The sequence below is a fragment of the Phodopus roborovskii genome, unplaced genomic scaffold (assembly GCF_943737965.1).
Source record: "Phodopus roborovskii unplaced genomic scaffold, PHOROB, whole genome shotgun sequence".
In the NCBI taxonomy this organism is placed as follows: Eukaryota; Metazoa; Chordata; class Mammalia; order Rodentia; family Cricetidae; genus Phodopus; species Phodopus roborovskii.
Window position 1 is genome coordinate 12,946,377 of NW_026125281.1, and position 24,412 is coordinate 12,970,788.

Below are 24,412 nucleotides of genomic sequence, written 5' to 3' on the forward strand. Positions count from 1 at the left end.
AGTGAAATGGACCACACTCTGGATGGAACCAGGAGGTTTTAGCCAGTAAGCTGGAAACGGGGCAAATAAGTTCAAGCTTACAAATACATGTTTGCTTGTTTTTCAAAATTAGTGAGGTGTAGGTCTTTTCTGGCTCCGCATGAATTATATTCATACAACTCTTATGGTGCCTACAGCAAGCACGTGCTTCTCACACACAAGCCATTTGACTTCTCCCAGAAATGCAGCGCCGGGCCAGGTGTACCTCCCTCCCATTTTAAAATGAAAATGAGTAGGCTTGAAGCAGTACGGCTCAGAACGAAAGGAAGGACCCAAAACTCCAGTGGACAAGTGGTTCTACAAACCCCGTGGGGCTTCTGTCACTAACCTGGAAGTATGTGCTGCAGAAATGCTAACCCAAATGGCACAAAATTCTCAGAAAGTTAGGATTGTAAATAATCTGCCTATAAAAACTCAACAGGCTTTTGTGGGGGCTGAGGGTCAAACAAGATCCCCTCTCTTAATGGTGACTTGAAGTGTTTGCAAGGGTGGCCAATATTGTGGCATAACCCTTACATCTTCAAATTCACAGAAGCCAAAGCTTCGTCATCTCGGGAGAGTTCTTTTTCAGTTTTGTGACAGGCAAATGGAAGGGGTTAAGTACCTGCTCTTCCGTTTTCAGATCACCAAATTCTTGCATAAAGGTTGTTTCTGAAGGGAAGCGGCTTGGCTCCAAGAAATGAAGCAGGCTGAAGAGCTCTTCCACGGTGTTCTGCAAGGGGGTCCCCGTCAGCAGCACTTTGTGTTCCTATAAGAACATGAGGGAAACAGCATGCCTAACTGGAACAGAACAATTTCTTAAAGCTAACACGTTTCCCTCTGCATCTATTCTCCCCTACTTCTGCTCACTGTGTGTGTGCGCGCGTGCGCGCGCCAGCATCTGCCATACACAAGGTGTACAGTTCAGAACAAAGGGAAAGAAATGCGGGCCGCATGGTTCCTGCTTCAGGTAACCGCAAACACGGAGAACACCATGGCTTCTCTGTGCCCTGTCAGTCTATTTCTCCTGAGTTTTCTAGGTTGATATTTAAGGGTGCGTGTTGTCTAAGTCCTCCAATCACAGTGTTTTCTTTCTCCACTGTAGTGAAATTTTTCCTGAAGTCCCAAGACTCAGTTACACGCTCCCTTCTGTTCTCCACATCAGCAGGACGCTCACCTTTCCATCTGCTTCCTGCATGACTCACCACAGAGACAAAAGAAGTGCTTCTAAATGCAACAGCACATGAAAAATGACTCTGTTCTGTGAAAATTTCCAACTAGCAAAGAGGTTGGCTTAGCTTTAAATATCAAAATCACTTTAAAAAAAAAAATCCAACGCTAACTCTAGCTTCATGTCTCTGAAGTACATTATGTCTTTCTTCAGCTAGTCTTCCCGTTTGTGAGCCCCTCTGTCCAACTCTTCCTGTTCCATCCCTTCCTATTTCTACACTGGCAACAGAGACGCCTTTTAGATTGAACAGGATTAACAATGGTAAATTAATTTTTTTAAAAAGTCTTTTTGGGACAGGGTCTCGTGTGTCCCATGTTGGCTTTGAACTTATGATCCTCCTGCCTCCACCTTCCAGGTGTTGAGATGCCAGGCACACATCACCACACCAGATTTTATAGAGGGCTTTGGGTGCCAGGTCAAACCAACGTAGGTCTTTGTGGATGTTAGGCTCTCTCAACTGAGCTACTCCACTCTTAACCCTGAGCTTATACATTTTGAAAGCCTTAATAGTTCCTTCGTTGTTTGGTATCTGGCACATAACACAACAAAAATATTTTAGGAAGTGACTGTTTCAAAAGGAAGATTTCCTGGTTTAACTTGAAATCTGAGCATGCAGGACAAATGCTCACTAAACCCTAGTGAGATAGTCTAAGTAATGGCGCTATCTACAAGGTCTACCTGTCAATCAAGGTCCTTAACATCAAGGAGAAGCAGCTCTATGTTTTTGTTCCTTTTTCATTCCTCTCTGCACGAGTCTCCGATTAAAGAAGATGGATGCATCACCATCACATTAGGCTCACAAAGTGTGAGCAATTCTTCTGACTGGGGTGTTGCAAGGGCCATGATCACTGACTTGCCAACGTCCTGAATGACGTCACCCAGGACTGTGTGAAAGTACAGTCACAGAAGGAGGACAGAATCACCGTGATGGGAGGAATGGTACTGATGTCGAAGTGACTGTCCTGGATCTTTCTCCTACTCTCTTACTAGGGTAAGCTATGAATGCTTAACTTAAAAAAATAAAGACTTCTAAGTAAGCTCATTTCAAAGTAAACTTATTTGGAAAAAGAGAACCCTATCTTGAGCTGTTGGGATTATCACCTCCAGTCTCGACGGAGAGGCAGAGATGCTTCTGCCTTGAAAACATGATTGCTCTCATCAGGCCAGATGGAGGATTGTACTTAATTTCATTTTAGCAACACATTTTTGTGTGGAGCCTCCTGTCAATGACTGAGGAGACAATAGAATCAACTAAGATCTACAACAATCTCGTGATAGCCCCTTTGTTGAGGGCTTTCCTTTCAGAGCTCCTATAGAGGACCATAGTAACCATGAGTACCCCTCCACATCTCCACTTCCTTTGCCACGGAGTAGAAAAGACACCCAATAGTCTTCTTTGACTTAGAGATCATCTTCATCAAGCACACGCTCATTCTACCTCAGTCTAGTGCAAGTAACAACAATCTCTGAGATGTAGGGCCCTGCCTACACAGGGCTCCTTCTCACTATGTGATTGCATCAAGAGTATAGAGGGTCAAATGGCAAAGTTAGAATTTAAGCACCAAGCAACCAGCTATTCTGAACTGTATCAATACAAAGACATTTTGAATTTGAACAACAACAGTATCTTCTTCCTTAAAAAAGCATCTCTTTTGAGATGGGTCATTGGAGACTTTCAGTAAATTGGCCAAAATGTATTATAGGCACACTGGCTGTGACATTCAGAACCTAGGACTCGTCTCCCACAGCAAGGGGAAGCCTCAGCCTCCTGTCTTACTCAGTGAGGAAAATATTATTTCCCTATGTGCTATTATGCATAAAAGATAAATTTTTTGATGTGTAACAGAAAAGTTGCCTCTAATTCCAGATCCCAATCCATTATTAAAATATTAATTTCTTATATTTTTGGTTATGAGCCTAGCTGAGACATTTCTCCAGCCCTAAAACGTTAATTTCTAAAGTACCTCAAAGGCAAGTAAATTTTTTTTTGCTAAATTTTCCTTGCTAAAAGTAAGGAAATTTTTCTCACTAGTAAAGGAGTGTTTTACAATAAGAACCCACTGTTTTGAGACATGGGAACTAATAATAAAATACAACTTAAGACAAACTCAGCCACATGACATTACGCCTTCAGAAAGAGACCATACAACCAACCATCTCTTAGTGAATCACCATAAAGCACATTCCTACTCTGTAGATAGTTAAGGTCGGTTATGAACATCTGTGTTTACCTGCAAAGGAAGGATTATTTCACCGCACTGCTCAAGTGTCACCCAGAGAAAACCAAAGACAGCTAGGAGTTGTTCCTGCTATAAAACTCCAAGGCAAAGACCTTTCTCTGCTTCTAAATGCTCACGCCGCTTTGCGGACTGGCTACCTAAATCGGTGAGCTGCTTTACAAAAGACTTAGGAGAATGCTAAGTTGTTCGACAGAAAAATGGGCAATGCTACTCTAAGTAGGAAACATCAGTCAAGGTTCTTCTTCAAGCACAATTAGATTTGGCTCGTTTATGATTAAAAGAATGGCTGGCTAGTGCAAGCCCTTGCAAAGCTCTGATGGAGAGTTCTAGCATCTTTTTAGTAGCTGAGGTCTTCAGTAAAATGTAGGTAGCTCTGAACATGCAATGCAGAAAGTCCCTCCCACTCTCGATAACAAGAGATCTAGAGAGGTGCTTTAGAGTCTCAAAAGTCATCAAATCTGCCAACACAACTTAAATGACACATCAGAAATGAGAGAGGCAGGGCTGGTGAAACAGGACAGCTCATCAGGTGCCAAACTGACAACCTGAGCTCGCCTGCCGGAAGCCACATTGTGGAGAGAACCAACCAAGCTCTCCTGTCACTCCCACGGTGCACCATGGTATGTGTACCCTCAACAAACAAGTAAACAAGTGAAGGGGGGAGTAGAGAGAGGCAAACTACAGAGTAGGAAGGAATCCAGGGACAGCAGAGCTTGTAGCAACTTCTGTCAGAGGATTACACACACAGCTGCAGGCACCACACGTGACCGGATGCTGCTGTTCTTACAACTTTCCACTGGTAAGTATTCCAATAGGAAAGAACAATCTCAGGACGCCAAAGCCGGGAGACATGGCCATTTCTTTGGAAACTGGGAGAGTATAACATAAATGCATGGTTTTAAAAACCCAGAACCAATGCGGGGACTTCAATAGCCCAAACTTCTCAGCATCTGTACCAATGGGAACAGATGTCCTAGCCAACACTGACTGCGCACACAACGGGCCCCAGTGAGGCAAAGCCACACACGTTGGAACATAGCGGTGGGACTGTCACCACTGAGGCTGCGTTTGGCAGACACTCGAAACTGACGCCTGTGAACGTATCATGACCGTGCTCTGCTGCGATACCAGACAAGGCGTAGGGCTGAGGAAGGTTTCCAAGCAGCTGAACTGATGGGCGGGCTTTGCAGGTGCCCTTCCCGGGCAGGCACGCTCAAACAGCAAGACTGAAGAGGCAATGCTAAGATTGCTTCATCAAGGGTCACTAACCAAGTCCATCATCTTGAGTCCTTCCAGCAGCTTGCAGTTCCTGTTCTTCAGCCTGTGGGCTTCGTCAATGACCACACAGCGCCAGGGGATATTGCGCAGCTCAGGGCAGTCAGTCAGAATCATCTCAAACGTAGTGATGATGGCATGGAACTTATAGGACCCCTTTATCACTCGACCCTACAAGAACCAGTGGTTACGTTACTACATTTGAGAATGACAGCAAGCACGCTGCTAGAGGGTATGTCTTTCACCCTTTGGAGACCTCTGTATTTCAGCTAGCGCATCTGTTTTCAAGTCATTTTGGACTAACACAGAATTTTTAAAGCATTTCCTTTCTAAAAGAAGCTAGGGAAGTGCTGGGAAATTTTGGGGTCATATTTCCTTAAAGATCGAATGTAGTAAAGGGTCACTTAGTACATGCAGTCTAGCCACAACACACAGAATCTGCCAGGTGGAGGAGAGGGGCAAGGGGACTGAGTGCCAAGGTAACTTTAATTGGCTTAGGCGTTTCGCTAACTTACTTTTAGAACTTATTAACGTTTCTTGTAAAATGCCAAAACATTTAAAATTTCAAAAATTTCAAAAACCCAAAGAGGAGAAGCATTTTAATAATATAAAACATTATAAAGATAAATACAGATTTCCTCCTTTAACAGTAGACCACACTTTTCTATTTCAAGAGTACATGTGGATAAAACTGCCTTATTTCCCACTGCAGGACAGCGCCTGCTGCTTAAAGCTTACATGTTTTAGCATGAATCATCCCTATCATGGCATGAATAATGTTTCACTGCCGATGCCAGGCAATAATTACAGGCAGGCAACTACAACAAGACAAAGTTAAAGCAATTCTTACAAGAGTCAAAGTACTAAAGTCTTGTTTGGTATACTTGAGTGTTTAAAACACTTAATAGTTTTTCACTTCTGGTCATAGTACAAAATGTTCTCTCTGATCACAGTTCAGTATCATTTTCTGCTTGGTATTGTCTTAGGCATGAAAAACAAAACTAAGCTACTGACACATTATGTAGTTTTATGAGCATTAAAAGTTAAGCAAGTTATTCCTTCTAATTAAATAATCAGAATGACAAATGCTGAAGATATTAAGAAGCAGGATCCACAGATATAGAAAGATTATGCAAACATGTAAACCTGTCATGGATAAGAAATGTCAAAAAAAAAAGAAAGAAAGAAATCTCAAGCAAGTTTCAGTTAGCACATCAAGGCATCAGTCACTACATCACAGAGATCTGAGTCTACAATCTCCCCAGCCCCCATACTCAGCACACACGGGGTCACACTTTACCTGGGGATCTTTGAAGTACATTTCATACAACTGAATAGTCCGACGACTAGCTTGGCTCCCATGATACACAACCACATTTAACTCCGTCCAGGTCCGGAATTCCCTTTCCCAGTTGGGGATCGTGGACAATGGGGCAATTACTAAAAAAGGGCCATGGATTCCTTTCAAATATATCTCATAGAGAAATGTAATGGACTGGATAGTCTTTCCCAAACCCATTTCATCTGCTAAAATGCAGTTTCGCCTTTGAGAAGGAAAAAAGACAGGAAAGCTTAATGGGTATCAGCTCTTGTTCTCTTTTTACAAAATCAATGCACACAGACACCTGCCCTGTGACTGTAACTCCTTTCTTTTCTGCTTTGGTTTTTGAGACAGGGTTTCTCTGTGTAACAGCCCTGGCTATCCTGGAATTAGCTTTGTAAACCAGCTTGGCATCGAACTCACAGAGTTGTGCTTGTCTCTGCCTCCGGAGTGCTGGGATAAAGGTGTGCACCACCACTTCCAAGCTGTTAACTATTTTTTTTTTTTTTTTTTAGTTCAACAAAATAAATTTCAAAAGAAATTCTCTATAAAACAAATATTTCTACATAGTTCCATCAACCTCTCTGTCTGATGAATAAATTAAGAGTATTCCAACAGATTTTAAAAATGTATTACAGCATTAGTTTTTTAAAACTAGTATTTCTAACACTACGAAGGCCAAGAGCTACAGCATTTGTTAAAAGTGCAAAGAAACATGTTTTACATACATGTTGTACCAATTGAAAAGCAGCCAGTTTACTCCCTCCAACTGGTATTCCCTGAGTTTGTTATTGTTTCTATACTCCCTGGAACTCTCCGATTTCTTCCAGTCATCAGCGGGAGGTCGCTCCTGTTCCAAACACAGTAAATCCCATTAGTGGTTTCCCCGAGACTGCACCAGGAGGCTATTTCCAAATGAAACCCTTCACCCCTTCACCGTAGGCCAATCCTCACCACGCGCTCTGTTTCCGGCTCCCTGGACATGAGTCTTTCAAACTCTTCGATCTTCGCTTGATCTATGTCCTGCCTCAGCTCCCATGTGCTGTCTTCGTAAGGGAGTGAGCACCATTTTACCAGATAGTGAGTCACGGGCTGGGCCGGGTTCAAAGAGATCAGAACTGAAGTCATTTGACTGGAACAATGTATATTAAGGAGAAACCCGCGCTCTGCTTATCTTACTGGTACAACCCCAGCATCAGTAAGACTGAACTGCCCACATTTGAATACTATCACCACCGAGAGTTGTCTCCAATGTACAGTGAAAACTGTACTATTGGGTATTAACAAAAAAATTAACTTTTTATCTGAATCATTGGTTCATGACCAAAATATCAAGGAGTAGCTAATGAACAGCAAGAAGTCAAATTAAAGGCTCATATTTTATCTGTCAATCATTCATCAAATATGATTTGGATTTATATAGTAAGCCATCTTGGCACATTTTCTATATAACTGAATAGTTTCAGTATGCATTTGCACGCTGATGGAGGTTCTGACCAGGCCCAGGCCTTGCTTTTGCCCCGTCTGTCAACAGGTGTAAACTTCCGGAACCACCCTGTGGAACACAGACGATCTGTTACCTCGCCCCGGTCATCTGTGCTACGTGCAAAGTCCATTATCCGGTCAACTTCCACATAATCGGGATTAAAAAGATCATCCTCAATCTGTTCCGAAGGAGGAAAAGAGGTTAAAACATTTATTCGTCTCTTCGGACAAACACTATTTCACTTCTCACTAGGCAGTGATATTTTGGGTCACAGCAAGGCAAACTTTGTATTTGACATATTCTATTCTATTAATTGAAATGCTACAATTTAACAAAATCACTCCCCGTGAGGAAATCAAACTTCTCAGACTTTGTTAACTGGGTATTTTAATTACTGTGTGAAACCTTTTACTATGAGGGAATGTTTAAGAATATTTCAAATGAAGTGTGAAATTACAATTCACTAATGAGCAATCCAAAAGGCTTGTGGCATGCAATACATTTAGCATTCTTGAAAGCACAGTCTGCAGCGAAGACGTCAGAGACACACACAGCCCGTGTGAGTGCATCTCAGAACCACTGAGTCTTCTGACATCGTTAAGACACCACGTACAGAAGGACAGCATAGGCTACGGACCCTGAAAGCGGCAGGTTCCCCATTTTACTGTGAGCATGCTTAGCATGGAAAGCTCTGCCAGCTTCTATCAGGACTTGGCTTAGTGTTTAATAACACTCTTCCAACTAATCTTAAACCTTCCAGTGATTTATTTGTACTGAACACTGAGTGTCTGGGTAAACGAATTCAAAGACATAAAGCCTTAGTAGAGTTAAGTAATATTCTAAAGGTATTCACAAAAGCAAAGGAATATGGCCTGCTCAGAAAGAAGACAAGAGGAGAAGATGGTCAGACTGTGGCCACCATGAAGTCACAGGCTATGTCATACTTTACAAAGTCCACACCTGTGACTTCTGGACTGTGTCAGAAACAACAGCCACATCGTTATGTGTTGCCGTGAATTAGTTTGCTGACATTGTTTAATCTAACATGCAAAAGGCGGCTTGGAAGTCAGCTAGGACTCATTCTCTATCCCTTGGAAAAAGTGAGCTGTCAGTCACACACTGTGTTCAAGGAAGACACACTTCTGAGCTGTCTAAACCCACTTAAAATGTCCAACTTGGATGCTCCGATTGTGAATTATGAAACACATAGCACAGATGCAAAAGTGTCCATCTGCTGCCGTGCGTGGGCTTTCTACCAAAGGCGGACAGGGACCACTCATTTAAAGCATCAATACTCCGATGCATTTAGCGTTGCCAAAGCTTCTGGTCTCTGGAAGGCCACTTCCTTTTCAACATGAGCTCTCACAGTCAGTGCTCAATGTACCCTCTCCTACATCCATTCCTGCTGAGGGCAGTGTGCATATGCTGGACTTCCTGGCCTCAGTGTTATTTCTGAATAGACCATAGGTGCAGCAGTCAGGAAGCCTAAGCGTCAGTAAAGAACACAAGAACAGCCAGAGATCCTACAGGAACGGAGATGAGGGATGTGCGGAGCCAGGATCACTGATGGGGCTCCATATGTGTAGAAGAAGAAAGGACAGGCTTGTGTTCTTTTCTGCTAAGGCTCATTGAGGTCAGAGCTCATTGAGGAAGATAATGCTTACATCCTGGGTACAAGTGACTCAAACAGGCAAGTTCAGACAAACAGGGCATGCATTAGGGCCAGGCACAATTCCCTGAAGAGTATTTGACTACAGGAACCAGGGTCCAAATGAATTTAATAAACAGGACCATGATTTAAGGATGGGAAAAAGGTCCCATTGTGTTTTCCCCTTTCCCTCCCTCAGAAAAGGTCAGCAGGACATATGGTCCCTCTCTCTAATGATGCTCCTCACCCAGCCCTCTCAACATTTTAACTTTACAATCATCATTAAGTAGGGCACAAGAAATAGAAACCCACAGCTCTTTGTTTTGTTTTGTTTTCTAGACCATGCTTCCAAAAAAAGAATTGTCTCAATATTCTCCTCAGTGAGAGAATGGAATCACATTCAGTAGCCCAATGCTCTCAGTGTCGAGCACTCGCTGCTCCCAAGGCAGCAGAGCAGTTTCCTGACAACGGGCTCCAGGAAAGCCCCAGGCTCTTGTAAGGATTTGATGGCACTAGAACACTAATGCTTTTTCTTTCTCTCCCTCCTCATCTCCACAAAGGAGTAAACATGAAGGCAGCTGTCCAGCAGTCAGACTCTTACAATACTGATATTCGTTGTGGCTTGTCTTCAGTTAGGTCTTAGTTATTTACCATTTGCTTTTTGCCCCCGTCAATGAAGGAGGATTGAACCCAGAGTCTCACACTTGCACGCAAGTGTCCTACTACTGAGTTACGTGCATGGCCCTGGTTCGCTCTTTCAGGAGAACAGCTAAGAAATCATCAAGTCATCTCTTTCAAAGTTAGAGAGTTGTTGGTTTTTAAAAAAATCTTCTTGCCTTGTATGTGAAGGGTAACAGTGATCTGGAGTCTAGAAAGTTGGCTAAGCAGCTTGTGGAAACTTTCTTTAAAAACATTCCTGACTGCGTTAGGAGCCTGCCTACCCTCTCCTCAGGTGCAGATCTTTGTCCCTCTGTAAGTGATAACTAGGGTAGGAGACACTGCCTCCCCTCTGCGCAGCGGCACACAGCATCTGTTCTGTGACCTCTGTGTGAGGCACAAACTTCAACAGCAGCCATCTGCCACATGCTGCCCCAGTCAACCCTCCATACCTACTCAAGTTTTAACCTACTCTCAGCAGACTATCTGCTCACTCTGTCCAGTTCTCAGCTGCATGCTCACTGTAAAATATTAATCATATCGCCACCGCTACTCCCACATGCCCTAAGAACCAGTATTTCCTAGATGAAGCCAGCAGCAGCAGAAGAAACTTCCTGTTTACAAATTTTAGCAATACCAATCACCAATATGCAAGTAACAGCACCGGATGGGGGAAACCAGTCTCTGTTAAGAGTTTACTAACCTACAATTCAAACTTTATAGCGTCTTAATAAAGAAAACATTTCAAAGATGAATCAAGTAGTTCGTACCTCTGAAAGGAATTTGTTCTGGCCCTGTTTCGACTTGAATCGTTTTATCTTTTGCTGAATTCTCTTATCTTTCTCTAGATCTTCTACAGATGCCCACTGACAATGAAGATAAGAGCTGAAAGAATAAAACAGTACCCTTGAAACATAATTACTACACTTATGTCTTCTTTTTAAATCCTAAAAAAAGATCGTTCGCAAAAAAAACCCACTAAATGATTACTGACAGTGCCGAGCAACATTTAATGTAACCACCAGTGTTTGGAAATAAGAGAAAATCAATAATGTAATAGTACTTAAAAGTTGCTTCTGCCAAGCCTTGTGCTTTACCCACTACCCATAAAACTTTTAAAAATGAAAATCAATCAATCAAGCAATTAATCAATCAAGCACACAGACAAAGGAGCCTCATAGCAAGGTGCTCTCCTGAGTTAACAGATTGCATGTCAATATCAAACAATCAGCACTACTGGGTGGCCTTAACTATGAAATGTTTCGAGCCTTTTGCCTTTAAGAAATGAAAGGTTTTTGTTAAGTAAGAAGAACTCAAATTTAAAGCCTCAGGATGCATAAGGGGAGTAGCAGTGTGTCCTCATTCATCCAAGGCCTAAGCACAGGCCTTTATGATTGGCTGTCAGGAGCAAGGGTGCAGCTTGGCTCTTCTAGAAACAACATCCCTGAGGATTTTTCACTCCAGCACACTTACTGGCTAATGTCCACCTCTTAATGCTCTTAATGTTCAGCAGCCAGTTCCTTCAGACTCACCTGCCATGAGCACAGTCTCCTTTCTTAACCTGAACTGAACATGGTCTGAACAACTCAAAAGTACAATCAACACATTGTTCTATTGGATATTCTGATGTTGCTTTGTACCATCCTCCCATTTTTTCTTTCTATGGATGACATTAAAGAGCTGATGCTAAGAACGGCGGTCCATGCCTAAAATCATAGTCCCTAGGAGGAGAGGGGATCAGGGTATGTTCAAGGTCAGCCTAGGCGACAGAACAAACCCTGTCCTAAAAAAAAAAAAAAAGAAAGAAAAAAAGAAAAGAAAAGAAAAAAAAAAAAGTAAGGGCTCGGGATGTAGTTCAGTATCAGAGCATGACACAACTTTATGCAAGGCTCTGGGTTCTGTTCCCACCATTGCGGGGAGAGGAAGAGGGAGATATTTGGATCCACAACTCTTGTAGCATCAAGATGCTGCTACACAGAAATGAAATGGCAATCACAGAACCTTCAAAAAGGTTTTATAATGATACCTAAGTCCTTATATGTCTTTCCAGATGTAGGGTAGATTAAATGCTAATGTTGGGTGAAAGAAGAAAATATTTTAAACAGAAGTGTCTTACATAGATATGAATTCATATACACACATACACACACTACATGGAGAGAGAAAAACAGAACAATTGTGCATGTATCAACATGTTAATAATTATCATGAGTAGTAAGATAACAAATATTGTATTTTCTGCTTCCAACTCCAACAATTTTTCTAGGAACTAACACTATAACTACAATGAGAAAACGGCAAACAGCCTACTCCTGTCTTCTAGTTAACTGGAAGAAAAAGACACATGGGCACTTAAAATTTTTGATTTGAGAAAGGAGCAAACATATATGAGACCTCCAGGGTGGCTCCAAGCTGGACACAGCCCTTGGGCAAGCGAATCTGGCCCTGCTCTGCCACCTGCAATCTGAAATCTTCAATCAGTGACTGCAGTTTCTACCCTGATATCCAAAGCCCATTCCAGAGGCTTAGTCAGGAAAACAGAAGAAACGAAATCGAGTAAAAGGCTGGCTACTGTCTCTTAGTGAATTAAGGCAACAAGGCAGAAAGTCTGTCAGGCAGACAGATTAACTAGCACTGAAAAAAATGAGACAATGTTGATGGAGGAGAATGGAGAATAGACTAAAAAAGTCTGCATGAAGGCTTACAAAGAACATGGCTTATGGCCACTTTGAAAAAAAAAACTCCATTTCAAGACATAATCTTTCTTTACAAAATGAGTTAAGTAATTATTTATGCCTAATGTTACCAAAGATGGTACAGAGAGAAAATTAAATGTATCTATTTCTACATGTAAGTGGAGGATTCTAAGTAAAATAAATGTTAGCTAACGTTCCCATACTACTTCAAGAAAACAGAAGACAAGCCAGTGAGAGGGCTAAGCCACCAAGAGATGCTTGCCACCAAGCCTGGTGACCTAAAGTCAATCCTTTGGACCTCTAAGGTGGGAAGGAAAGAAGTACTTCCTGCAAGTTGTCAACAGGCAGGCAGGCAGGCAGGCAGGCAAAGCAGGCAGGCAGGCAGGCAGGCAGGCAGAGCAGCAGTTTCTCATACCCCAAGGTGGGGAAAAGAGAATAGAAAAAATAAGAAGTAAGATTTTCCTCTGGCAACAAAAGGCTGGCTTAGTGTTAAGAAATGTATTTTAAAATATGCAACATTAAAACATATCCAAGAAGAAAAATCACACAATCATTCCTATTGGTGCTAAACATTGCTTTGATAAAATTCTACACTTACAGAAGCTGTTTTAAAATTCAGGAAACTAGGAATTGATTGGTATTTCACTAACATAAGTAAACATGTAGGCTTTAGTCATAAAGCCAGCTCTTATCAGACAAGAAGCAACAAAGACTTTCCCATAAAGATCAGGGACAAGGAAGGTATGGATAGCCACTATTAGGCAATAGTGTACCCGAGGTCCTCACCCACGCCATTAAATAAACCATCTCTATTTGCAGACTATATGATCACACACACACACACACACACACACACACACATACACACACACACACAACCACTCTGAATCAGTTAGAAACTCAAGCAAAGAATGAAGCAATTCAGTAATGCAAGTACTGCAGAAGGAAATAAAATTGGCAGGTGGAAGTTAATGAGCAGACATCATTCACAAAAACAACCAATGAGGAAGAATTATGTTTTTAGAAAAGTGTTTTCGTAACAACAACAAAGACAAGGAATTAATAAATTTAACACAAAATGTACAAATGTGCATATGAATGTTTACACACGAACATAATGGATGAACCAACTAAAAGGACTGTCGGAATTTCATACAGTACAAAGTCACTATCTTTGTACTGTATCAGATTTATAAGTGTAATACAATGAAGAGAAAAATATAAGTAACCATTCTCATGCAACTAGACAAGTTCACACAAGACCGCAATAAACATGCAACAAAATCCATACACATTAAAAACGAGGGAGCAACTGGGAAGCATAACCAGATATTAAAATATACCACACAGTCCCTACTAATATGGTGCTGACATGAAGAGACAAACTGACCCAAAGCTAAGTCTCCCAGCCCCACACTCTCTTCTGATCTTTTGATTGGTGCATTAACTCACTACAACAAGCTGTTCTATTTGTTTGTTTGTTTGGTCAACCTAACATAATCTAGAGTCGTTTGGGAAGAGGGAATCTCAGTTAAGATTAGCCTCTAGACAATGCCACCATGGTTTGGTGATTCTGGATGCTATAAGAAAGCAGCTGGGCAAGCCATGAGGAGCAAACCAGTAAGCAGTACTCTTCCATGGCCTCTCTGCCTCAGCTCCTGCCTTCATTTTACTGCCTTGGTTTTCCTCAATGGATTGTAGCCTGGGATATGTAAGCCAAATAATCTTCTTCCTCTCTAAGTCGCTTTTTGGTCATGGTTTGACCATAGCAATAGAAACCCTAACTGAGACAGGAATTGGTACCAGGAGTGGGGTACTGCCATGACAGATCAGACCATGTGTTTTGGAGGAGGATTTTGTGGAACAGAAAAGCCACAGAGTGCTCAAGAGTTCCATGGACTATCCTTTGTGAGCTTGGAAGGTAAGAATTCTGAGACCACTGCAGACGATGGAGGTGCGGCTTGTCAAGCTTCAGGGAGAAGTTGGTGAGTCCCTTAAACACTATTGCATTGTCCAACATTTTAATTAAGAATCTGTGGTTCTGGTCAACTGGGACTGAAGAATCAGTTGTGACAAAGGAGAGACCAGCATTATTAAGGTGAAGTCTTCCCTTGGGGTCCAGAGGGGACCAAGGCTGTATGTGATGCTGGCAGGTAAACTTGGTAGTATGTAAGAGTCTCTGGCGTGGTACTGGTTTTGCAGGCATGAGAGGGTCATGAACAATGGCTGAGACTGGGCACTTTGAGAAGCCAGAAGAGGGTATTAGTGAAGGTGCAGCCTCAATTGCGGTAAAACTCCCAGGACTGAGTAGCTCATGGTGCAAAATTGAGACTTTGCCCCCATGTGGCAGGGTCAGGGTCCCTGAAGAGAGCCTAGGAAAGGGTGTAGCACAGCTGTAGAAGAGACCCAGCATTTTGGAGATGTCAGTACCATAGGTTGATCGCCAAGGACAGCAGCAGGCATGGGGTGGAGCCTGGCTAAGTGTATGTGCTAGAGATGGCACAGCCAGAAGGAGAGCTGCCTGGGCCCCAGTGACCAGAAGATCACAGAGCAACAGTTCTCAGCCTGCAGGTCACAACCCCTCCACATGCGGAACTGTGTAAGTGGTCGCAGCACTAGAGAGGTTGAGAGCTTCTGCCATGGAGTGGATCCCAGATCCCAGACCCTGCGCTTATTACACTGGTAGACTCTGGTTTGACCTTGATCTGATTGTAACTGTGTCCTGGTTCTTCCTTTTTGAAATAAGAAGTAAGTAAGTTATTGGTTTTTATTGTTATTGTTTTGCAGGCGTCCACACTTGAGGCTTTTAGCTTTGAAAGAGACTCTGGATAGTCTAAAGCGACTCAACTTTCAAAGTTTGCCTTGTTATAAACTGTGAGATGTCTTATATTGTAACAGCAATATTAATATGTGATCTCAGAGAGGAACAAGAAGGAAAAGGTTATGATTTAGTAAGTGATGTGTTTGTACACCAAGAAGGGGGTCCATTGTGTGGGGTTGGAGTTTTGTTTTCTTTTTCTTTCTTGGTGGTGGTGGTCATCTTGACACAAGCTAGAGTTATCCGGGACAAGGAACCTCATTTGAGAAAATGCCTCCATCGGATTGCCTGTGAGCAAGTGTGTAGTGGTTTTCTTGATTAACGACTGATGAGGAAGGGCCCAGCCCACTGTGGGCTGGTGGGCCCCGGTGGCATAAGAAAGCAGGCTGAGTAAGCCACAAGGGGCGAGCAGGTAAACAGCCTCTCTATGGCTTCTGCTGTGCTCCCTGCCCTGCTTGAGTTTCTGCGCTGACTGCCCTTACAGAAACCTGAACTAAGACATTAGTGTTAGGAGTTTGGGTTTCTAAAAACCACACAAATGCCAGGTGGGCATGGGGCCTGCTTGGAACTCCAGAGCTCACAAGCTAAAGCCTTGTCTGATAGGGGTAGCCAGAAAAGCTGGATTGGTGGGTTCTGGGTTCGGCTGAGAGCCTGGCTCAATGAATATGGTAAGACTTCCAATGCTTCCTCATCGATACACAGACATATACACGTATTCCCACACACATACATGCCTACATGCAAACACATGCGTGCACACATACAGGAGAGAAAAACAGAACAGAGTGCAGATATACAAAATACAAATAAACATGTTAGCACACAACGGTTGCATCTCAAGTCACCATGGAAAGTCAGACTTCTTGACTATGGTGCTAGAATTATCCAGTTCATGAGCACTGAAGATTTTAAATGACATCACATGCAAGGCAGATGGTAGTCCCACAGTTTTATACAGGACCTGAAAAATTCCTATTGCCTGGCGATGTACATACTGGAATGCCACAGGACCATAAGTTATCCACGTGTTTATGGTGACAAGTAGAAACTTACTACACTGCCCACTGCATAAAACTGCAGCACATACAACTAAATACAGCGATAATAATGTTGACAACAACCATAGTCCTGACTATGCATGTAGTATATAATCAATACTATTAAGAGTGAACTTCTACTCACAAGTCAGGCTATAGCAGCAGCCTTAGCCAGCTCATCTTTACCCTGCCTTTTCATCCCATCAAAAGCAGACTGACTGACTGACTGACTGATATTTACCATCTAGATCAGACTGAGGACACGCTATGATACCCACGCAATGCAAGAATTAAATCACGAGGTGCTTCTAAAGTGGGTCCCTGCTGTTGAAAAGAATGCACAGCAACACGTCAAGCCTTTAGGCAGAAAAAGAATGCACACAGTGGAAGAGTGTGTGGGCTCGCAGAAAGAGGGGTCTTTCTAGAATGACTGGAAAGCCAGACCCAAAGAAGGACTGATATGTCTAACTACAGAGTGCGTACATTTATTGGGGGGAGGGGCCAGGTGGCACACATGTGGAGGTCAGAGGTCACTCTCTGGTGTTGATTTTTCCCTGCTAACCTCGTGGGACTTGGGGCTCAAACTCAGATCGTCAGGTTTGCACACAAGTGCTGAATGGCCTCATCAGCCCCAAGCTTTAAATTTTATACTGCAATAAACACAGAAAGTTAGAAATAAAGTGAAACTGGTAAATCCAATGGTCTGTGAAGTGGATGATATAATGATGGGGACCTAGGAGCCTAAGGAAATTCTGAGTCACGTATTTAACCTCTATTTATCAAACTAATTACAAAACAAAGAAACAAAGGCTTCTGGCTCATACAATTCTCAGCTAGGAATTCTTAATTCTTTTCCTGTATATTTGGGGGGGGGGGAATGCAAAGACAGTAAGGGCTAAACTTCTTGGGGTTGGAACTGCTAACAATGAAAGGAGGGCGAGGCTACCCTGTGGGGGGTGCTCCCTGTGGGGGTGCTCCCTGTGGGGGGTGCTCCCTGTGCGGGGTGCTCCCTGTGCAGGGTGCTCCCTGTGGGGGGTGCTCCCTGTGGGGGTGGTCCCTGTGGAGTGGGGGGGGGGTCCTGGGATTATCAGCTGAAGATACAGTCTCTGTTGTTAGGAAGGCAGATGAGTACATAGTTAGAGGCAAATGCATAGGTACAATGAACAGGTACATGTACCTATACATCACGTGTGCATGTTCTCGTGGCTGCAAATTAGCCAGGAAAGAGAATAAAAGCAATCCTTAAGTGAAAATCCCAAACATCCCACCTGGGAGGAATGGAGGGTTGACTTGGCAATCATCACCATATTTAACAAGCTCAAAGAATTTCAGATATAGTCATCACAACTGAAAAGAACAACAACAACAAAAAAAAATCCTACTGTTTCTGTATTTTTTTTTGTTTTTGTTTTTACAAATCTGAATTTGCATCAAAACAAGTTAACCAAAATGTCTATAGAAAGTTTAACTTCCCCGACATCTCCAAAGTCTCCCACAGAAAACTGGTTTTTAGGACTGTGTTAAGTGTCTGACAACTCCTCTCCCTCTTGGCAGTGGCGCCTGGTTCAGGGCCCGTGTTCTTCTCCGAGCTTCCCACAGGGCAATAGCTGGCAACCCTGGGTCCCACTGCCACTCTGTCTCCAATGCTGACTGGTGGTGCAATCACCTGTCAATCAACACTCAACCTCAGTCCTCTGTTTGAATTGATGCATCCGAGGGAATTCCCCCTCCATTACCTCCTCTTCGCTTATTGTTTCTCTCCTTAAGGATTCACCCACAGGAAATCACATCTAACATCTACTGAGCATTTATACTACCAGAGCCCATTTCACTAACTCTCATGATAAAACAGAGAGACACCTTCATCTTTTTACTTAAGAAAATGGCGTGCTTACAACTTTTTCCAAAGAGTGATCTTGCATTTACACAATAGCAGCTAACAAGGGACAAAAGGGAACACGGCACCCAATGGCATCATTTTTCTAGGGATGACTTCTCGGCGACTCCGAAAATCCTCTTTAAAACCCAGGGCTGATTCCCATAGGCTTTAGGGTCTGTCTTCAGAAAGACAAAGCAGAGAGAGCACATGAGTGATCAATGGGGATCTTTGTCCTCAGAGGCTTGTCTGGCAAGGAAGGGCTCAGACGTCTTCAGGGTTAAGACCAACCCCGAAAGCATGCTGGCCGGCCAATGCACACTCCCTACAACATAACTCAGGGCAATTGTGTTTTTCTATTCAGATTAAAAACTAAAATGAAACCCACTCATCAAATATGGAAACTGACCCACATAAAAGCCACAGCTCAGTGCATTGCAGCCTGAGTGGTACCCTGGTCTGGGGGCCTCGGTGGGACTTTAGAACCCTCATCACACAGATGCAGGAAGAGGACCAAGAGCAACTCTTAGAGGGCAGGCAACTTTCACTTTCTTTTTCAGTCTCCACACCAGGTGTTTCTGTCTACAAAGGCCTTCTTGGTTATATAAGAAAGTTGGTCAACGTCTACCCAGTAAATATTTTCCTGGAAAAAAAAAATCTACAGAATACCAAAAATAACAAAAAAAGTCACAATTTACTTACAAGTTTTTGTATTTCACATAAAATTCCTCGACTTCTACCTCCTCTCCAGATTCTTTCTGCAACAACAACAACAACAATAAAAAAATTTTTTGAAGCACACACGTAAGACTGTATACTGCAGATTTTCAGAAGCAGCCACACTCCCACATGGGGACACGGTGCCCGAGGAGGCCTCCCCAGAAAGATGAGCATGCAGGGAGCCCTGGCAGCCCATGCCATGGAGACTGACGCACGCACCCAGGCACATGCACGCTGCTCTACTCAACGTGCCTGTGATTCTACGGCATGAATCATTTTAACTCCTCCCTAACCACATGCAGCTTCATTCACAACAACCTGACCCCAAACCTGGCTGTCTGCCAAACCCACAGTGTTAAGTAGACGCCAAGTGTACCATTTTCTCAGGCAGCAGCCAATTAGCAACTGCTCTCCTGAATGCCATATGTATTATTTTTGGCTGCCTCATGGCAACTTTACATTGTGGGTTTTGTAATGTTTTAAAATATTTAAAAGACATTTATTTCTCCATATAGTTAATAACTCTAAACAAGAAACCATATAAAAGTAAACCTTGTTCTTATGCTGTAATTCAGTGCATCGCTATTCATAGTTTGAGTTTTACTCAGTGGAACAATTAAAATTTCTCAGACAAGATGTCTCACACACACAGCAGCCAAATAAAATTAACACTTCCAGTCCCATATTTAGGTGGGTTAAAATTGTGATGCATGTCCTCCAAGTCAAGAGTTTACATGGTCAGACTGCCAACAGAGGGTACCAAAAACAACATAAATGTTAGGGTTCAGACATCTCTCTCTTTCCCATTTTGCTTTTAGCTTTAGGCTGTTACACAACTCAGAATGTGTCATTTGCTTACAAGTGTTTGCACAGATAAAGCAGAGATGTAAATCATAAACATTTTTAGTCCAGGTTTCGGCCAAGTTCTTTTACACTGCTAAGGGAGCCCCCAAGCCTGCTTGCCTGCAGGCACAAGCATGGGTACCCGGTGGCCTCATAGAGATGTGAAGAAAATGAAGACGAGTAGGAACATGGCAGAGGCCAAGTAGAAGAGCAGGCGTGGAGGATGAAACACATGTTCAAACCCAGGTTCAATTAGAACTCCTTCATGACTCTTCAGCAATTTCAATTAAACCTACATTTTAAACTTTTTTTTTTTTTTTAAACCAATGAGAGGCCTAGACGTTCTAGTGTGTGGCAAATATCTCTCAACATCTGGCTTTGCCCTAGTAGGGCTGTGAAAAGTCCTCACTATAAAGCAGCTTTTTAAGTTAACAAATTCAGCCCATATTTATCCGAAATGAACAGAAATGACTGTTTACACCCCAAGAGGCAGCACACAAACCCAAGGCACTTGCTTGTTCTCCTCACTTCAAGTAACAACCCACCCGGGGCTTGACTCACCATTTTTAAGCCCAGTGTTTTCTTACCCCACCCCTGTAGGATGCCAGTGGACAATTAAAGAAGAAAACAGACAGCCGAGAAAACTGGCAAGTCTTACAGCATGTCCTAGAACTCAGCCTCACAGTGGGTCTAAGGTAACCATGCTCTTACAGACCTGGGGTGCAATCCATTATTTCTTCGAAATGATTTTCCAATCCAGGTGGGGTCAAACTCACCAGCACTTATTCGCAGCATCATTTCCTCCGACTTCCTTCTTTCTAACCCTCCTATGCTGTCCTTAACAGATTCAGGGTCCTGAAATCTGGCTGGCACTGAGCACACAGACCTTTGGCACTGGAGGTGGTTTTATTCTGTCTCAGCTCTGTCCCCAGGAAGCCACCCGTCTGCAACTCATTCCCACCCACTTTCTTGTCACGATCATCTATTCCCCAAGGCACGTGCTGAAGCGTACCAGGAGGATCTAGAGCTGTCTGGGAGGAGCAAAGGGGCTCTGAGATTCCAGTCACCACTAGACCTGGTGAAAAACTGTTGTGGGACTTATATCTTCTAAATGCCACCAAGTAAAGACAACACAGTATTCCATTTAAGTAACCACATACGTAACACGGCCACATTCTTGCTCTAGAGCTGCAACTACAGCTGTTACTTACATTTCACACAAATATGTACACGCTGGCCTCTTTTGCTTTCCTAATAGTATGTAGACAGAAACACCTTTTCAAGAATTTCCTAGCGACATCTACTTTGCCCAGTCTCCAGCACCCCACACTAGTGGTGGAGAGACTACCTATCCCATAGTGGGCAGACTGAATGGATGGTCCAGTGTTGCATATATGTGTCTACACGACACTGACATTGACTTCTTGCCAAGCATTTTTCACAGGTTCAACAGAATGTTTGAAAAATATGTATCCTGTTCATTCCCCAAATGAGTGCAAGGCATCTTTTCAATTTACACGAAACGATGCTGTCTATGTATTCATGTTTGGCTCATTGTTCATGTGACTATGAACTTGTATCAGGCAGGCACCTACTTCACTACACTGTCCTGAAACAGCACATAATAATCCCATAGCTGAAAAAAAGAAGGGCCTTTCTAATTAGATGGTTCCCCTACTCAAAACTATACTGCGCCAAACAAAGTGGGAAATATTAAATAATGAACAAAAATTGAAAAAGTATCCCCCTCCAAAAAAAAATAAATAAATAAAGTGCAGAATAAGTCCCTTTCAACTTGTAGTCTATCCTAGTTTATGCTCCAACAAAAATAGAGAGCCACAGTCTACTTAGTGAGAAAATAAGGACATTCTAGGAAATACGTCACCTTTACGGACAGGTATCCACAGGTCAGGAACAGACAGTACCACCTTCTATGAGCTTCCCGTGTAGCTCACTCACCATAGGGCATTTGAAGTCACTACAGATGCATATGAGGATGGGCATTTAGTGTAGTGGCTTCTAACCTTCCTCATACTGTCACCCTTTAATATATTTCCTCATGTTGGGACTGTATTTAATTTTATAATCTACTTTTTCATTGTTTGGTTGGATTCAGGAAAATTAAGACAAATACCTTGGAATTTAAAGTAACTTCTTATGGGAAAAAATATATCATGTAAAGAAGTTTTAAAAAAAAACAAAAGAATTGTAGGGAATAGAATGTAGTTCATTCAGAATTTGCCTCTATAATTCTCACCTTATGATCCAAAAAAAGGACTTAAAGGTATTTTCCACAGATGGGTGACAAATAAAAGTGCTGTGACTAAAAGTGGAAAACTAAAGATCTTCTGTGCAATCTAAATCTCTATTCACATATTCAAACTACATTAAAGTTCATATAGAAGGCCCCTGCTCTGGTATCAAGTATATTAACTTGTGTTTAAGACAATATATAAATGTCAAGCCACGCCCAGTATCATAGTGTGCTAAGCTGAGGCAGTTGAGTTACAGAACCCCATCACAATGGATCCCCAGCCTTGTGAGGAGGCTTCAGCAATAAACGGAGAAGCCACTGAGCTCCTACATGTTAGCACACTCAGGACAGGCCTGACAGTTCTCAGCCAGTTTCCATGGAATTAAGAGAGAGATACATACAATGACACACATGCATGAGAGGGAGAGAGGGAGAGGAGGAGGAGGGAGAGACAGAGAGAGAGAGAGAGAGAGAGAGAGAGAGAGAGAGAGAGAGTGCTCCTCCCATAGACAATCCTTGAATTATTCATGGCAACAGGAAGCAGACCAGCAGCACAGCTAGAATCCACAGGAAAACAATCTCGAATTTCCTTTCGTGTCCATGTGCAATACTGTCCCCCCAGTGTCTTTAAAACTGACAATTTAAAGCAACCTGTGTTGAGAACATTAGCAGTTTAAAGTTACTGCCTGTTAAGTGTTTAGTGTCTTTTAATGGGTTTTTGTGACTCTTTGAGGGACAGCAGCAACAGATGAGCAGCTGTGGACACTCTACTCTCCTTTACTTCAGCCAGTTCCTGTCTTCCTGGGAACATTTCCCCTTAGTTTCCTCCATTCTCAGATTCACCAAGTCAATAAATCAGTGGTTCTCAACCTGTGGGTCATGACCCTTTGGTGGTGGTGCTGGTGCTGGTGGTGGCGGGGGAGGGCAAACAACTTTTTCACAGGAGTCCCATATTAGATGTCGTGCATAATGTATGATTGCATAACTAGCAAAATCAAAGTAGCAACAAAAATAACTTTATGGTTGGGGTCACCACGACATGGGGAACTGTATTAAAGTTTCTCGGCATCAGGAAGGTGAGAACCTCTGCAATAAATGCATCCTCATTTACATCTGTAGCAACTTCTAATACCTTACGGTAAGCTACACGGGGCTGTTCATAGAAAGAAGGTCTATCTACTCCTAATCCATGGGTACCTGTCCATAAAGGTGAGCAGAGGGAAGAAATGAATGCTCCAAAGTGGGCAATACACAAAGAAAAGTCAAGTCCTATACCAATATGATCTCACTCTCTATGTGTAATGGTGCTAATTTAGAATTTGCAGCCCCAAACCTGCTGAGTACAAGGATGGGGTACACAGAAATTAGTGTACCCCATCCTAGTAACATTCTATTTACTCAAACAAGTCACCTCAGCTCAGTGAAGGGAACTACTCTTTGAAGCATGTTAACTGTTTAAATTTTACCATATACCTGTACACAAATTAACAGTTCTAGAGTCATTAGGAAAAGTTCAACCTTTCTAATGAGTTAAGTGCTACTTAAGTCTATTTCAACAAGTGGCAAATCTAGCTCAGTTTCTATCATTTAATCCACTAGGGAAAGAAGCCGCAAATCCAAAGTCTCTAGTAGCCTGCTACACACCCCACCTTTACACTCAATTTTAAAGTATCTTGACTTGGTGCCCTGATAGCTTCTATATGAACATGCGATGCAGAAACTAGTAAGAGTGTGTATCCCTAGTCACATCAGAAGAAAGCAAATTACAGTGAGAGGGACAGACAGACAAACCCACTGTTGGTGCAATAGTATTTTAATGACGTGTCCCCCCCTTACCCCCTCCGGGTGACAGTTTGTCCTGTCCAGGAATTCCATTTGTAGACCAGGCTAGCCTTCTTGAACACACAGAGATCTGCCTGGGAGTGCTGGAACTAAAGGCATTCACCACCATGCCTGACTGACCTCTTTTTATTTTTTATTAATATGATGTATTTTTATTTATGTGTCTATGTGTGTGCATGTGACTGTAGGTGCCCACTGAGTCCAGAAGAGGGCATTGGATCTCCTGGAGTTAAGAGTTACAGATGGTCGTAAACCACTCAGCAAGGATGCTGGGAACTGAACTCAGGTCCTCTGGAAGAGCAGGAAGTATGCTTAACTGCTGAGTTACCTCTGCAGCCCCAACAAATGACTTCTTAACAGATATACTTGTGTTAAGTGTCTGCAATCTCTGGTATGTTGTTGCTGCTGCTGGTGATTTTTGTTGTCTGTTTGCCTTGTTTTATTTAACCT

At 42.7% G+C, this 24,412-nt stretch overlaps 1 protein-coding gene across 2 annotated transcripts in view; it reads right to left on the reverse strand.

Annotated features, from left to right (window-relative positions):
- Chd7 (chromodomain helicase DNA binding protein 7) overlaps positions 1-24,412 on the reverse strand; it is a 180,021-nt gene that overhangs the window by 35,832 nt on the left and 119,777 nt on the right. For both annotated transcript variants that reach the window (XM_051197332.1, XM_051197325.1), the window contains exons 7-14: positions 19,006-19,061; positions 10,647-10,761; positions 7,666-7,749; positions 7,040-7,177; positions 6,814-6,935; positions 6,065-6,308; positions 4,759-4,935; positions 644-787 (exon numbers count right to left, since the gene is read on the reverse strand). In XM_051197332.1, coding sequence (XP_051053289.1) covers positions 644-787; positions 4,759-4,935; positions 6,065-6,308; positions 6,814-6,935; positions 7,040-7,177; positions 7,666-7,749; positions 10,647-10,761; positions 19,006-19,061 — 1,080 coding nt within the window. The remainder of the gene's footprint in view (positions 1-643; positions 788-4,758; positions 4,936-6,064; positions 6,309-6,813; positions 6,936-7,039; positions 7,178-7,665; positions 7,750-10,646; positions 10,762-19,005; positions 19,062-24,412) is intronic.